The sequence below is a fragment of the Puma concolor genome, chromosome D1 (assembly GCF_028749965.1).
Source record: "Puma concolor isolate L17-30 chromosome D1, mPumCon1.1.hap2, whole genome shotgun sequence".
Taxonomy (NCBI): domain Eukaryota; kingdom Metazoa; phylum Chordata; class Mammalia; order Carnivora; family Felidae; genus Puma; species Puma concolor.
In genome coordinates, this window is record NC_141676.1 from 61,234,807 (window position 1) to 61,249,019 (window position 14,213).

Sequence of the window (14,213 nt, forward strand, 5' to 3'; positions counted from 1 at the left end):
TGGAGGATTAACACAACAATCTGCACAACCTGAACCACAGAATTCAGCAGGTACGTGGCGTGGAGAGGTGAACTTGGGGAGAGAGAAGCTGGCAGCAGGCAGGGAGCTGCCCTTGCAGACAGAGAGAGGATGGAGACTGGGGCAGGGGAGAATACAGGAAAAGCACCCCTTCCCAAAAGCAGCTGGAGAGAAAGTGGAAAATTGGAAACAGCAGCAGGGACTAAACTAAAAAGGGAGAAAGGAGAAAGGAGAGGGTTTAAATTCCATTAAGACTGTAAACAAGGGGAGCACAGAGTCTGCAACTCCACAACTTGATACCTGGCTTCTCTGGTGAGAAGGGCGAATCTCCAGGAATAGAAAGGGGTCCAGGAGGTTCTTGGGCCACATGGGGAAAAGCGGTTCTACTGCTGGAAGGGCATTTGGTAGAGACTGTTGAAGTCACCTGGTCCCAGCAGACCCCAGAAAATGGCCACATTCACTGGTGCTGGAACAAGGTCGTTAAGGGTGAAGCCTGGTGCCAGATGTGTGTTGTGATTTTCCATAATCCCTGAAACGCTGCTGCTACACTATCTTGTGAACTTTTTCTGGGGCGGGCTGGCACCTGGCTGTAGTCTCGGTGCACTGGCAGCAGCAGGGTCCCATAAGCGTTCCTGGGTGCAGCTGGCATTCAGCCATTGCTCAGTGAGACCCTCCTGCAGAGGGGCAGAATGGGTCAAAGCCGCAGTCCTTCAGAAGTAAGGGGCCTGGGAAAACAGCCACATCTGAGACAAAACTTGGGAGAGAGGTACTGCCTGAGGCTTGGTCATGGACAGTGAGGAAGCGGGGAGTGGTCAAAAGTTGAACACAGAAGACGGGTGCTCTGACTGGAGAAAACACAGTTCCCATACTAGAGACTGGGTAGCTGGGTGACGCAATTTTCACTGCTCCCGCATGCGCATACGCATCTAAGAGGGCTGCAACAATCCACCCCAGCAGGCTAGCAGCACCATCTAGTGGAGAACGGAGCTGTTGCACTGAGCCCCACCCAACTGGGCCAACCTCGCTCTCAGGAACACAGGTATCACCGCCTGCTTAGTTTGTGGACTATAAAGCTCTACACAGTCTGACTTCTGGGGGAAAAAGAAGTAATTTCAGTCCTATTTCAATCTGCTAGCAGGTCCATCAATTCAATTTTCTTTTTTTTGTTTTACACTATTCTTTTTCTTGAATACAGGAAGAGAAAAAAATCATTTTATTTTCAAATTTATTAAAAATGTTTTTTTACTATATTTTTAACTTTTGTGTAAATTTTTTCAAATTCAATCTTACTTTCATCATTCTATTTTAGTCTACTTCAGTGTATTCACCTTTTCAAATTTTCAAACAATTTCCTTGTTTTCTTTTTTCTTTTCCCCTTTTTTGTTTCTTTTCTTTTTCTTGAATGCAGAAAGTAAAAAACTTCATTTTTACTTTGAATTTCTATTAAAAATATTTTTCTTTAATTTTTTTAACTATATATATGTTTGCTTTTATGTAAATTTTTTTCAAATTCTAGTTTACTTCCATCATTTTATTTTAGTCTACTACAGTGTATTCACTTTTTCAAGTTTTCAAATGATTTCATTTTTTCTTTTTTCTTTTTCGTTTTTTTTCTTTTTTCAAAAACAGAAAAAAAAATTAATTTTTATTAAAAATATTTTTCTTTATTTTTTTTCCTACTATATTCTCTACTTTGGTGTAAATTTTTTCAAATTCTATTTTACTCCCATCATCTCATTTTAGTCTACTTCAGTGTATTCATTTTTTCAAATTCTCAAATGATTTCCTTTTTCCCCCCCTTTTCTCTAATCTGTCAAACCACTTTCAATACCCAGACCAAACACACCTAGGATCTAGCATCATTTATTAGATTTTGTGTCTGTGTGTCTGTGTGTATGTTTAAGTTTTTAATTTTAATATTTTTTAATTTTAATTTTTTTATCTTAATTTTCCTACCTCATTAATTCCTTTTCTCCCTTCAAAATGAGAAAACGAAGCAATTCACCCCAAAAGAAAGAACATGAAGAAACAACAGCCAGGGATTTAACTAACATAGATACAAGCAAGATGTCTGAACCATAATTTAGAATCACAATAATAAGAATATTAGCTGGAGTTGAAAATAGATTAGAATCCCTTTCTGCAGATATAAAAGAAGTAAAAAAACCATCCATCTTAGAAAGGACCAGAGAACACCACCAGACACTCCAACTCTACAAGCATCATAATGGCAATACATTCATATCTTTCAGTACTCACTCTAAACCTCAATGGACTCAATGCTCCAATCAAAAGATATAGGGTAACAGAATGGATAAGAAAACAAGATGAATCTATATGCTGTTTACAAGAGACCCACTTTAGACCTACAGACACCTTCAGATTAAAAGTAAGGGGATGGAGAACCATCTATCATGCTAATGGTCAACAAAAGAAAGCCAGAATAGCCATACTTATATCACACAATCTAGACTGTATCAAGAGATGCAGAAGGGCATTATATCATAATCAAGGGGTCTATCCACCAAGAAGACCTAACAATTGTAAACATTTATGTGCCAAATGTAGAAGCACCCAAATATATAAATCAATTAATCACAAACATAAAGAAACTCATCGATAGTAATATCATAATAGTAGAAGACTTCAACACCCCACTCACAGCAATGGACAGATCATCTAATCAAAAAATCAACAAGGAAACAATGGCTTTGAATGACATACTGGACCAGGTGGACTTAACAAACATATTCAGAACATTTCATCTTAAAGCAGAATATACATTCTTCTCCAGTGCACATGGAACATTCTCCAGAATAGAACATATACTGGGACACAAATCAGCCCTAAGTACAAAAAGATCAAGATCATACCATGCATATTTTCAGACCACAACACTATGAAACTCGAAATCAACCACAAGAAAAAATTTGGAAAGGTAACAAACACTTGGAGACTGAAGAACATCCTACTAAAGAATGAATGGGCTAACCAAGAAGTTAAAGAAGAAATTAAAAAGTATATGGAAGTCAATGAAAATGATAATACCACAGCCCAAAACCTCTGGGATGCAGCAAAGGCGGTCATAAGAGGAAAGCATATAGCAATCCAGGCCTTCCTAAAGAAGGAAGAAAGATCTCAGATACACAACCTAACCTTATGCCTTAAGGAGTTGGAAAAAGAACAGCAAATAAAACCCAAAACCAGAAGAAAACAGGAAATAATAAAGATTAGAGCAGAAATTAATGCTATCAAAACAAAAAAAAAAAAACACAAAAAAACAAAAACAAAACAGTAGAACAGATCAATGAAACCAGAAGCTGGTTCTTTGAAAGAATTAACAAAAATAATTAAACCAATAGTCAGTTTGATCAAAAAGAAAAAGGAAAGGACCCAAATAAATAAAATCAAGAATGAAGAAGAGAGATCACAACCAACACAGCAGAAATAAAAACAATAATAAGAGAATATTATGAACAATTACATGCCAATAAAATGGTCAATCTGGAAGAAATGGGCAAATTCCTAGAAACATATACACTACCAAAACTGAAACAGGAAGAAATAGAAAATTTGAACAGACCCATAACCAGTAAGGAAATTGAGTTAGTAATCAAAAATCTGCCAAAAAACTAGAGTCCGGGGCCAGATGGCTTTCCAGGGGAATTCTACCAAACATTTAAGGAAGAATTAACACCTATTCTCTTGAAGCTGTCCCAAAAAACAGAAATGGAAGGAAAACTTCCAAACTCTTTCTCACCACTCTCGCCATGTTATTCAACATAGTATTGGAAGTCTTAGCCTCTGCAATGAGACAACACAAAGAAATAAAAGACATCCAAATCGGCCAGGAGGAGGTCAAACTTTCACTCTTTGCAGATCACATGATACGCTATGGAAAACCCAGAAGATTCCACCAAAAAACTGCTAGAATTGATTCATGAAGTCAGAAAAGTTTCAGGATATAAAATCAACGCACAGAAATCAGTTGCATTCCTATACACCAACAATGAAGCAACAGGAAAAGAAATCAAGGAATCGATCCCATTGACAGTTGCACCAAAACCCATAAAATACCTAGGAATAAATCTAACCAAAGAGGTGAAAAATCTATACGCTGAAAACTATAGAAAGCTTATGAAAGAAATTGAAGAAGACACAAAAAAATGGAAAAAGATTCCATGCTCCTGGATAGGAAGAACAAATATTGTTAAAATGTCAATACTACACAAAGCAATCTACATATTCAATGCAATCCCTATCAAAATAACACCAGCATTCTTCACAGAGCTAGAACAAATAATCCTAAAATTTGTATGGAACAACAAAAGACCCCAAATAGCCAAAGCGACCTTAAAAAAGAAAACCAAAGCAGGAGGCATCACAATCCCAGACTTCAAGCTATACTACAAAGCTGTAATCATCAAGACAGTATGGTACTGGCACAAGAACAGACACTCAGATCAATGGAACAGAATAGAGAACCCAGAAATGGACCCACAAACGTATGGCCAACTAATCTTTGACAAAGCAGGAAAGAATATCCAATGGAATAAAGCAGTCTCTTCAGCAAGTGGTTTTAAGAAAACTGGGCAGCGACATGCAGAAGAATGAACCTGGACCACTTTCTTACACCATACACAAAAATAAACTCAAAATGTATGTAAGACCTAAATGTAAGACAGGAAGCCATCAAAATCCTCAAGGAGAAAGAAGGTAAAACCTCTTTGATCTTGGCCGCAGCAACTTCTTACTCAACACGTCTCTGGAAGCAAGGGAAACAAAAGCAAAAATGAACTATTGGGACCTCATCAAAATAAAAAGCTTCTGCACAGTGAAGGAAAAAATCAGCAGAACTAAAAAGCAACCAACAGAATGGGAGAAGATATTTGCAAATGACATATCAGATAAAGGGTTAGTATCCAAAATCTATAAAGAACTTCTCAAACTCAACACCCAAAAAACAAAGAATCCAGTGAGGAAATGGGCAAAAGACACGAATAGACACTTCTCCAAAGAAGACATCCAGATGGTCAACCAACACGTGAAAAAATGCTCAACATCACTCATCACCAGGGAAATACAAATCAAAACCACAATGAGATACCACCTCACACCTGTCAGAATGGCTAACATTAACAACTCAGGCAACAACAGATGTTGGCAGGGATGCTGAGAAAGAGGATGTCTTTTGCATCATTGGTGGGAATGCAAGCTGGTGCAAGCCACTCTGGAGAACAGTATGGAGGTTCCTCAAAAAACTAAAAATAGAACTACCCTACAACCCAGCAATTGCACTACTAGGCATCTATCCAAGGGATACAGGTGTGCTGTTTCGAAGGGACACATGCACCCCCGTGTTCATAGCAGCACTATCAACAATAGCCGAAGTATGGAAAGAGCCCAAATGTCCATTGATGGATGAATGGCTAAAGAAGAAGTGGTATATCTATACAATGGAGTATTACTCGGCAATAAAAAGAATGAAATCTTGCCATTTGCAGCTACGTGGATGGAACCAGAGGGTATTGTGCTAAGTGAAATTAGAGTAAGAGAAAAATCATATGACTTCACTCCTATGAGGACTTTAAGAGACAAAACAGATGAACATAAGGGAAGGGAAACAAAAATAATATAAAAACAGGAAGGGGGACAAAACAGAAGAGACTCATAAATATGGAGAACAAACTGAGGGTTACGGGAAGGGTTGTGGGAGGAGGGATTGGCTAAATGGGTAAGAGGCACTAAGGAATCTACTCCTGAAATCATCGTTGCACTATATGCTAAGTAATTTGGATGTAAATTAAAAAAAAATAAAAAATAAAACAAGTTAAAAAATAAAATAAAAAAGTATTGTTTGTACTATTTCTGTGAAAAATGCTGTTGGTATTTTGATAGGGACTGCATTAAATCTGTAGATTGCTTTGGACAGTATAGATATTTTAACAGTGTTTGTTCTTCTAATCCATGAGCATGGAATGTCTTACCATTTGTTTGTGTCACCTTCCATTTCTTTTATCACTTTTATAGCTTTCAGAGTTGTGTGTTTCACTTCCTTGGTTAAGTTTATTACTAGGTAATTTTTTATTTTTGGTGCAACTGTAAAAGGGATTGTGTTCTTAATTTCTCTTTCTGCCACTTCATTATTAATGTATTCCTGTCTATTGATTTTGTATCCTGCAACCTTACTGAATTCATTCATTTGTTCTATTAGTATTTTTGGTGGAAGCTTTCGAGTTTTCTATATATAGTATCATGCCATCTGCAAATTGTGACAGTACTTCTTCCTTACCAATTTGGATGTCTTTGATTTATTTATTTGTTTATTTATTTATGTAGGCGGGGGGGAGGTCTGGTTGCTGTGGCTAAGATTTCCAGTACTACGCTGAATAAAAGTGATGAGAGTGGGCATCCTTGTCTTGCTCATGATCTTATAGGAAAAACTCTCAGTTTTTTGCCAGTATAATGTTCACTGTGAGTTTTTCATAGATGGCCTTTATCATGTTGAGGTATGTTCCCTTTAAACCTACTTTGTTGAGGACTTTTATCATGAATGGATGTTGTACTCTGTCAAATGCTTTTATGCATCTATTAAAATGATATGGTTTTTATCCATTCTCTTGTTGATGTGACATACCATGATGATTGATTTGCAAATACTGAACCACCCCTGCATACTAGGAATAAATCAGACTTGATTGTGGTGAGTGATTTTTTAAATGTATTATTGGATTCAGTTTGATAATATTTTGTTGAGGATTTTTATATCTATGTTCATCAGAGATCCTGGCCTATAGTTCTTTTTTTTTTTTTTTATAGTGTCTTTATCTGGTTTTGGCATGAGGGTAATGCTGGCCTCATACAATGAATTTGGAAGCTTTCCTTCCTCTTCTATTTTTTGGAATATTTTGAGAAGAATAGGTATTAAGTCTTCTTTAAACGTTTAGTAGAATTCACCTGTGAAGTTGTCCGGTCTTGGACTTTTGTTGTTGGAAAATTTTTGATAACTAATTCAATTTCATTGCAGGGAATTTGTTCAAATTTTCTATTTCTTCCTGCTTCAATTTTGGTAGGTTATATGTTTCTAGGAATTTATCCAATTTCTTCTAGGTTGTCCAATATGCTGGCATATAATTTTGTATTCTTTCATAATCCTTCATATTACTCTGGTGTCAGTTGTTATTTCTCCTCTTTAATTTCTGAATTTTGTTTATTCTTTTGTGGGTTTTTTTTTTGATGAGTCTGAAAAACCTTTAATTTTTCAATTTTGTTGATCTTTTCAAAGGACAAGCTCCTGGTTTCACTGATTTGTTCTATTGTTTTTTGGTTTCTATTTCAATTATTTCTGCTCTGATCTCTATTCTTTCCATCCTTCTACTGGTTTGGGGTCTTGTTCTTCTTTTTCTATTTCCTTTAGGTGTAAGGTTAGGTTGTTTATTGGAAACTGTTTTTGCTTCTGGAAGTAGGTTTGTATTGGTATAAACTTCCCTCTTAGAACTGCTTTTGCTGCATCCAAAGGTGTTGGACCATAGTGTTTTCATTTTAATTTGTTTCCACATATTTTTTCATTTCCTCTTTGATTTCTTTGTTGACCCATTTTTTACTAGCATGTTATTTAACCTCCATGTATTTGTGTTCATTCCAGATTTTTTTTTCTTGTGGTTGATTTCTAGTTTTTTAGTGTTGTGATCAAAAGAGGCACAATATGACTTAGATCATTTTGAATTTGTTGGGGCTTGTTTTTTGGCCCAATATGTGAACTATTCTGGAAAATGATCCATATGCACTTGAGAAGAATGTGTATTCTACTATTCCAGGATAGAATGTTCTGAATATATCTGTTACATCTATCTGATCCAGTATGTCATTCAAAGGCACTGTTTCTTTGTTAATTTTTTGTTTGGATGATCTATCCATTGATGCAAATAGGGTGTTAAAGTCCCCTACTATTATTGTATTATGATCAATTAGTTCCTTTATGTTTGTTATTAGTTGCTTTATGTATTTGGTTGCTTTCATGTTGAGTGCATAAATATTTATAAGTGTTGTATCTTCTTACTGGATCGTTCCCTTTATGATTATGTAGTGTTCTTCTTTGTCTCTTGTTATGGTCTTGTTTTAAAATCAGTTTTGTCGGAGCGCCTGGGTGGCGCAGTCAGTTAAGCGTCCGACTTCAGCCAGGTCACGATCTCGCGGTCCGTGAGTTCGAGCCCCGCGTCAGGCTCTGGGCTGATGGCTCAGAGCCTGGAGCCTGTTTCCGATTCTGTGTCTCCCTCTCTCTCTGCCCCTCCCCCATTCATGCTCTGTGTATCTCTGTCCCAAAAATAAATAAACGTTGAAAAAAAAATTAAAAAAAAATAAAATCAGTTTTGTCTGTGGACACCTGGGTGGCTCAGTGAGTTAAGCATCCAACTTCAGCTCAGGTCACGATCTTGCATTTGTGAGTTCGAGCCCTGCGTCGGACTGTGTGCTGACAGCTCAGAGCCTGGAGCCTGCTTCAGATTCTGTGTCTCCCTCTCTATCTGCCCTCCCCTGCTCATGCTCTGTCTCCCTCTCTCTCACAAAAATAAAATAAACATCAAAAAAAATTTTTTAATCAATTTGTCTGATATAAGTATTGTTACGTGGCTTTCTTTTCATTTTCATTTGCATGATAAATGCTTTTCCATCCCTTCACTTTCATTCTGCATGTGTCTTTAGGTCTGAGGTGAGTCTCTTATAGGCAGCATATAGATGGGTCTTGTGCTTTTATCTATTTTGCCACCCTTACGTCTTTGGATTGGAGCATTTAGTCTATTTACATTCCAAGTAATTATTGATAGGTATGTACTTATTGATATATTTTTAAGTTTTATTTATTTATTTTGAGAAACAGAGAGACAGTGAGAGAGTATGGGTAGGTGCAGAGAGAGGGGGAGAGACAGAATCCCAAGCAGGCTCCCTGCTCAATTTGGAGCCTGACGCAGGGCTTGATTTCACGATTGTGAGATTTTGCCCTGAGCCAGTATCAAGAGTTGGATGCTTACCTGACTGAGCCACCCAGGCATCCCACTTACTGCTATTTTAAAATCTATTTTAACTGTTCTCTGTTATACTTGGGCAAAAAATTATTTGTATTTAGTGTCTTGTTACTTTTTATTGAGTCTCTACTTTTCATGGCACTGCAGTCATTTACAGAAGTTGAATAAAAATCTGTCCTCCTTTTCACTCAGATATAATTTAACAAACTGTGCAATCAGGGCCAAATCTAGAGGATCATATTTAAGAATACATTCCATTCAATCAGATATGAAAGTCCCCAGTCTCTGTTTAGGACATAGATGTAACTGATATTTGAAATCCATGCTCATAAGTCTTCCTAAGCAAAGTTGTATCTGTTGTCGCACACTGCCCCAGCATTACAGGTAGTAAAAAAAGGTCACTGCCTAGCAGAAACAAAAGAGGAATTTGTCCACAGTTGTAGGCATACAGGTCAAAACTGGTAGAAATGAGTTTCTTATTTTATAAATAATAATGATGAAAAGAGCTCTAGAATGATAGGGACTATTACAAATAAGATTTTGGATTCTGTACATAATCTCCAGACAGAATTTAATTTGACACACTTAGCTGCTGTTTAACACAATCTGGCTCTAGATTTGCTGATTATACAACACGGATCCTTATGTGTGTTAAATGACCCTTCTTACTAAAGCTATGTAAATTAATAAAGCTAAATAACACAATAAAGCTAACAATAACACACTGAGCTCAGACTCTAAGTAATCTATAGATGTTAATTATGAATACAAAAAGAGACTGTTCAATTATTTGGACTAGAAACAAGGCAAAAAGTTGATTGCTGGACCATACAGTGTCACATTAGCACATTCTTTAACAAACCCACTAAGGGTCAACAGATTCTTAGGGGAATGTATTTACCTTTGTTTGAATTACTATTTACTACTGATTAAGGCAACATTATGGAAAGTTAGATGTTAGCTTGTGGAAAACTGATAAAAATGTAAATGATTTTTGTCCAGTAGAGACGCAAATGATTTTTTCTGGTAGAGAAGATAACTCCAAAGGCATAGTTTATTGTAACTTAGTTAATATACTAAGTTTGTATCTAACTTAGCAATCTAATTTCAGCATTGCTTTGTTGCGCTGACTATATGCATGTTGGTTTGTCACTTCTCTTTTGAGTGGGTTTTGCCATCCTGCTTTGTTCTCTCATTTATGTGCTAAATAAAATTTACGCTCACTATCTAGTTGCAGGAGAATTATATTTTTATCATTTTGAGAATTATACTTCCACAAAAGGATATAAGAAAACTACAGAAATGTTGGTTTTTCTGGAGAAACAGGAACTCAGCTGAGCTTTCAGGAATAATTACCAGCACTTTTCTATTTTTATTTCATTATCGATCAGATTAACGATTTAATTTTCACCAAGAATCTAAAGAATAATAAATATGCTAACAAATAGTGATCAACTCACCACCATCATCTTTCCACAATTATACAAATCCAATGAAGAGTGACCTGAATAATCTTTACAAAGAAAACCAATCTCTTTGCTATGAAAAAGTATCCAAATATCCAAACCTTTTAAATCACATGCCAATACCACTTAAACCACCCCTGACTGCACAGCATGCAAGCAAAGAAAACATCACCATTAAATCTAAAAATAAAGCCCCCTAGATAACCATATTTGAACCCCAGGTTTCAGGATACTCCCCAGTAGCCACAGTAATAGTATAACTAAATAGTGTAAGCCTGCCACCTAAATATGCTAAAATAAAACTATCAATCCTAAAAAAAATCCACAAAAATGTATTACAATAACACATCCAACCCTACCACTGAAAATAAGTAAGAATTTATGAGCCATACATTATACATCAGAAACAGTATCAGCCTTTTCATCTGGAACACATTTGCCAAAACATTAACTATGGCTAACTAATCTAATATATACATTCTAATGGAACATCTCTAGTTTGTATGTGTCTATTCGTGTATGATGAGACACACAAAGAGCCTACATACAAACAAAAACCTGGAATATCAGAGTAATCTTATTATTTTCACAGATGGAAACAGTATTTATAGGCTATGTACCCCTATAAGAACAAGTTTTCTGACAAGATACAGTAATTACAAATCCACTTTCAGCTATCTCTTCTATTAACACTAGTTAATAGAATGAAATTGAAATGGGTAAGTCTATTTTCACATAATGCTTTACTTACCACCATTTTTACATGAAAAAGGATCCAGTAAATTGTCAAGATTAATATCAAATATAAGTAAAATTCCAGTCTACCCCAATACACAATTAAAAATACCTTAAGACTTATTTTCCTAATTATAATTACCTGATAAGAGAGTTATTACAACAGCTGACTCCATACCACACTATATCTGATGCTACAGGTGCTAGCAATATGAATGCCTGCTCTCTGCCATGCTCAGATGTTTATTTTCAAAATCAAATTCTCAAAGGAATATATTTGATTGGTATAACTTAGGTTACATTGATTCCCTCTAGACATATTATTAGCTGAAAACTGTAAGCTGTTTTGTTTTCTTTAATATTTTTGAGAAGGCAGTTTGATCTTGACCATTTGCAAATCTGACCTTTTATTTTAACTACTTTATTATTTTTTTTTTAATTTTTTTTTTCAACATTTATTTATTTTTGGGACAGAGAGAGACAGAGCATGAACGGGGGAGGGGCAGAGAGAGAGGGAGATACAGAATCGGAAACAGGCTCCAGGCTCTGAGCCATCAGCCCAGAGCCTGACGCGGGGCTCGAACTCACGGACCGCAAGATCGTGACCTGGCTGAAGTCGGACGCTCAACCGACTGCGCCACCCAGGCGCCCCTTAACTACTTTAAAATACTCAGGATAATTCTAAACTCTCTAACTCTATAGTTATTTAAGCACTGCTATAATCTCCTCTTGGCATGTTTTCCGAGGTTCTTCTCCAAATCTATCTCCCATCTCCTCCCTACCTCCCTCTCTCTTTCCTTCCCTCTATCTTTCTCTTCCTCTTTCATGCATGCACACATGCACACCATTTCCACTCTTGTTCCTATATACTGTAATCTCTGAAACACACCATCATCATTGCCCATGGTTCCCATTAATAATGATCTTTCCTCTGATCAAATGATACCTTTGCATGAAGTATTCTTTAACTCTCTCCAGTGGAAGCATTCACTCTTGTCTCTAAACTAAACTGTATACAGCAACGCTTTATATTTTACCACACCTTTACTAGGCTATTTATCTCCTTCTTCAAGATTCCCCTAATTCCATCCCTCAGACTGAATTAGAAGTTGCTCTTGTGTGCTCCTAAGCAATCTGACTCTAGTTTAGTACTTATCACAGTGTACTGTAATTGTCTCTTCTAGCCTGTGAACTCCATTAGGGCTGAGTATGTGTTTATTCGCCATTGTATTCCACATACCTAGTACCCAAAAGATACACAATAAATATTTATTGAATGATAAAAAGGAGTCAAGCCCAAATATGTCTCCCAGTATGCCTCATCTATAATTGTGAGCTACTCAAAATGCCTAGGAAAATGCTATGTACAATGTAGACACACTGAAAGTTTATGAGATGCTTGGATAAAAAGGAATTAAATGACAAAAGTAAGTTGGCAAGTTCATCTTCAGAATTTTTAGTGAATATAGAAAGTAGCAGTCAGACTGACTGCATTTCTGGAAAAGCCTCCTGTCAATGCTACAGTTCTGCTACCAAACGGGGATGAAATCTTGTGTATGCTTGTCTTTATTTCTAGGAGAAGCATACGACTTCGTACAGTAGAGGGATTCAGTACAGGTTTGTTGAGCTGGGGAATGTGTCTTACCCGTGACTGTACAAACCATTTGCCTGCGTTCAGAGTCGACAGGAAACTCCACAGGAAGAAGCTAGAATGTGTGATGGAGGCATTTGGCTGGACGTTCCTAATATTGGTTGTTCTTCTCAGGTCATTGTCATGCATGAGAAAAGGCACCTGATCATAACTGCGGGCAGAAGGGGAAAAGAAGAGGGAGATAGGCTGAACTCAGCCACCTTGGTAGACAGGGTTCTCAGAAAGCCCATCAATGTCACAAGTCTTACTGGGGTTCCTTACTCCCTCCCAAATGAGGGTGCCTGGGTTCCTCAATTGGTTAAGCATCCAATTCTTGATCTCGGTTCCGGTCATGATCTCACGGTTCATGAAATCAAGACCCACATCTAGCTCTGTGCTGACAGCACAGAGCTTGCTTGGGACTCTCTCTCTGCACCTTTCTGTCTGTCTGTCTGTCTCTCTCTCTCAAAATAAATAAACTGCAAAAAATTTTTTTGAAAAAAAAATCCTTCAAAAATGAAAGAAAAGAGGTTGCTGGGGAAATGGCAGAGTAGGAAGCACCAGGAATCTGTAGCTCCACCAACTACCAACAATTGTACTGACAGACTCCGTCTAATATAACTATTTTGGAATTCTGGAATAGACTAAAAGCTTACAACTTCCATAGGAAGGCTTGCACATAAATCAGGGTTAATTTTGGTCAATTTTAAATTTTTTTTTTTCAACGTTTATTTATTTTTGGGACAGAGAGAGACAGAGCATGAACGGGGGAGGGGCAGAGAGAGAGGGAGACACAGAATCGGAAACAGGCTCCAGGCTCTGAGCCATCAGCCCAGAGCCTGATGCGGGGCTCGAACTCACAGACCGCGAGATCGTGACCTGGCTGAAGTCGGACGCTTAACCGACTGCGCCACCCAGGCGCCCCAATTTTGGTCAATTTTAGGTCTTAGCCCAGTAGCAACTACCAATCCCCCACTCCAGCCACATGGCAAAAAACTGTAGATAGTTCTAAAGGCAGCTTTAACAGCAGCTGGTGAGAGCCAGAGTGGCAAAAACAATCCTGTAATCCAAATATAGGGGATCTGTGTTCTGGTCACTGTTTGTTGCTTTTTGACACAGAAGGGTAGATAGAAAGTCAAGCAGCCATTGTTGTACCTACTCCCACTCTTGCAAAGTCCTCCCTTTCTAGCTAAAGTGACTGCCAGGAAATTTAAAGGACTAACACTCTTTTTACCCTCTTTCATTTTTCTCCTTTTCTCAAACATTAAAGGCTAGCATGTTTTAGGTATATGGTATAATATTTCACATCCTTTTATTCTGTGAGTCCCTTGACTGATTTTTACA

The 14,213-nt window shown here is 37.2% G+C and overlaps 1 protein-coding gene across 4 annotated transcripts in view; it reads right to left on the reverse strand.

The window, feature by feature from the left end:
* Positions 1 to 14,213, reverse strand: part of GDPD4 (glycerophosphodiester phosphodiesterase domain containing 4) — a 179,749-nt gene that overhangs the window by 97,375 nt on the left and 68,161 nt on the right. For all 4 annotated transcript variants that reach the window (XM_086678387.1, XM_086678386.1, XM_086678388.1 and 1 more), the window contains one exon: positions 12,885 to 13,041. In XM_086678387.1, coding sequence (XP_086534513.1) covers positions 12,885 to 13,041 — 157 coding nt within the window. The remainder of the gene's footprint in view (positions 1 to 12,884; positions 13,042 to 14,213) is intronic.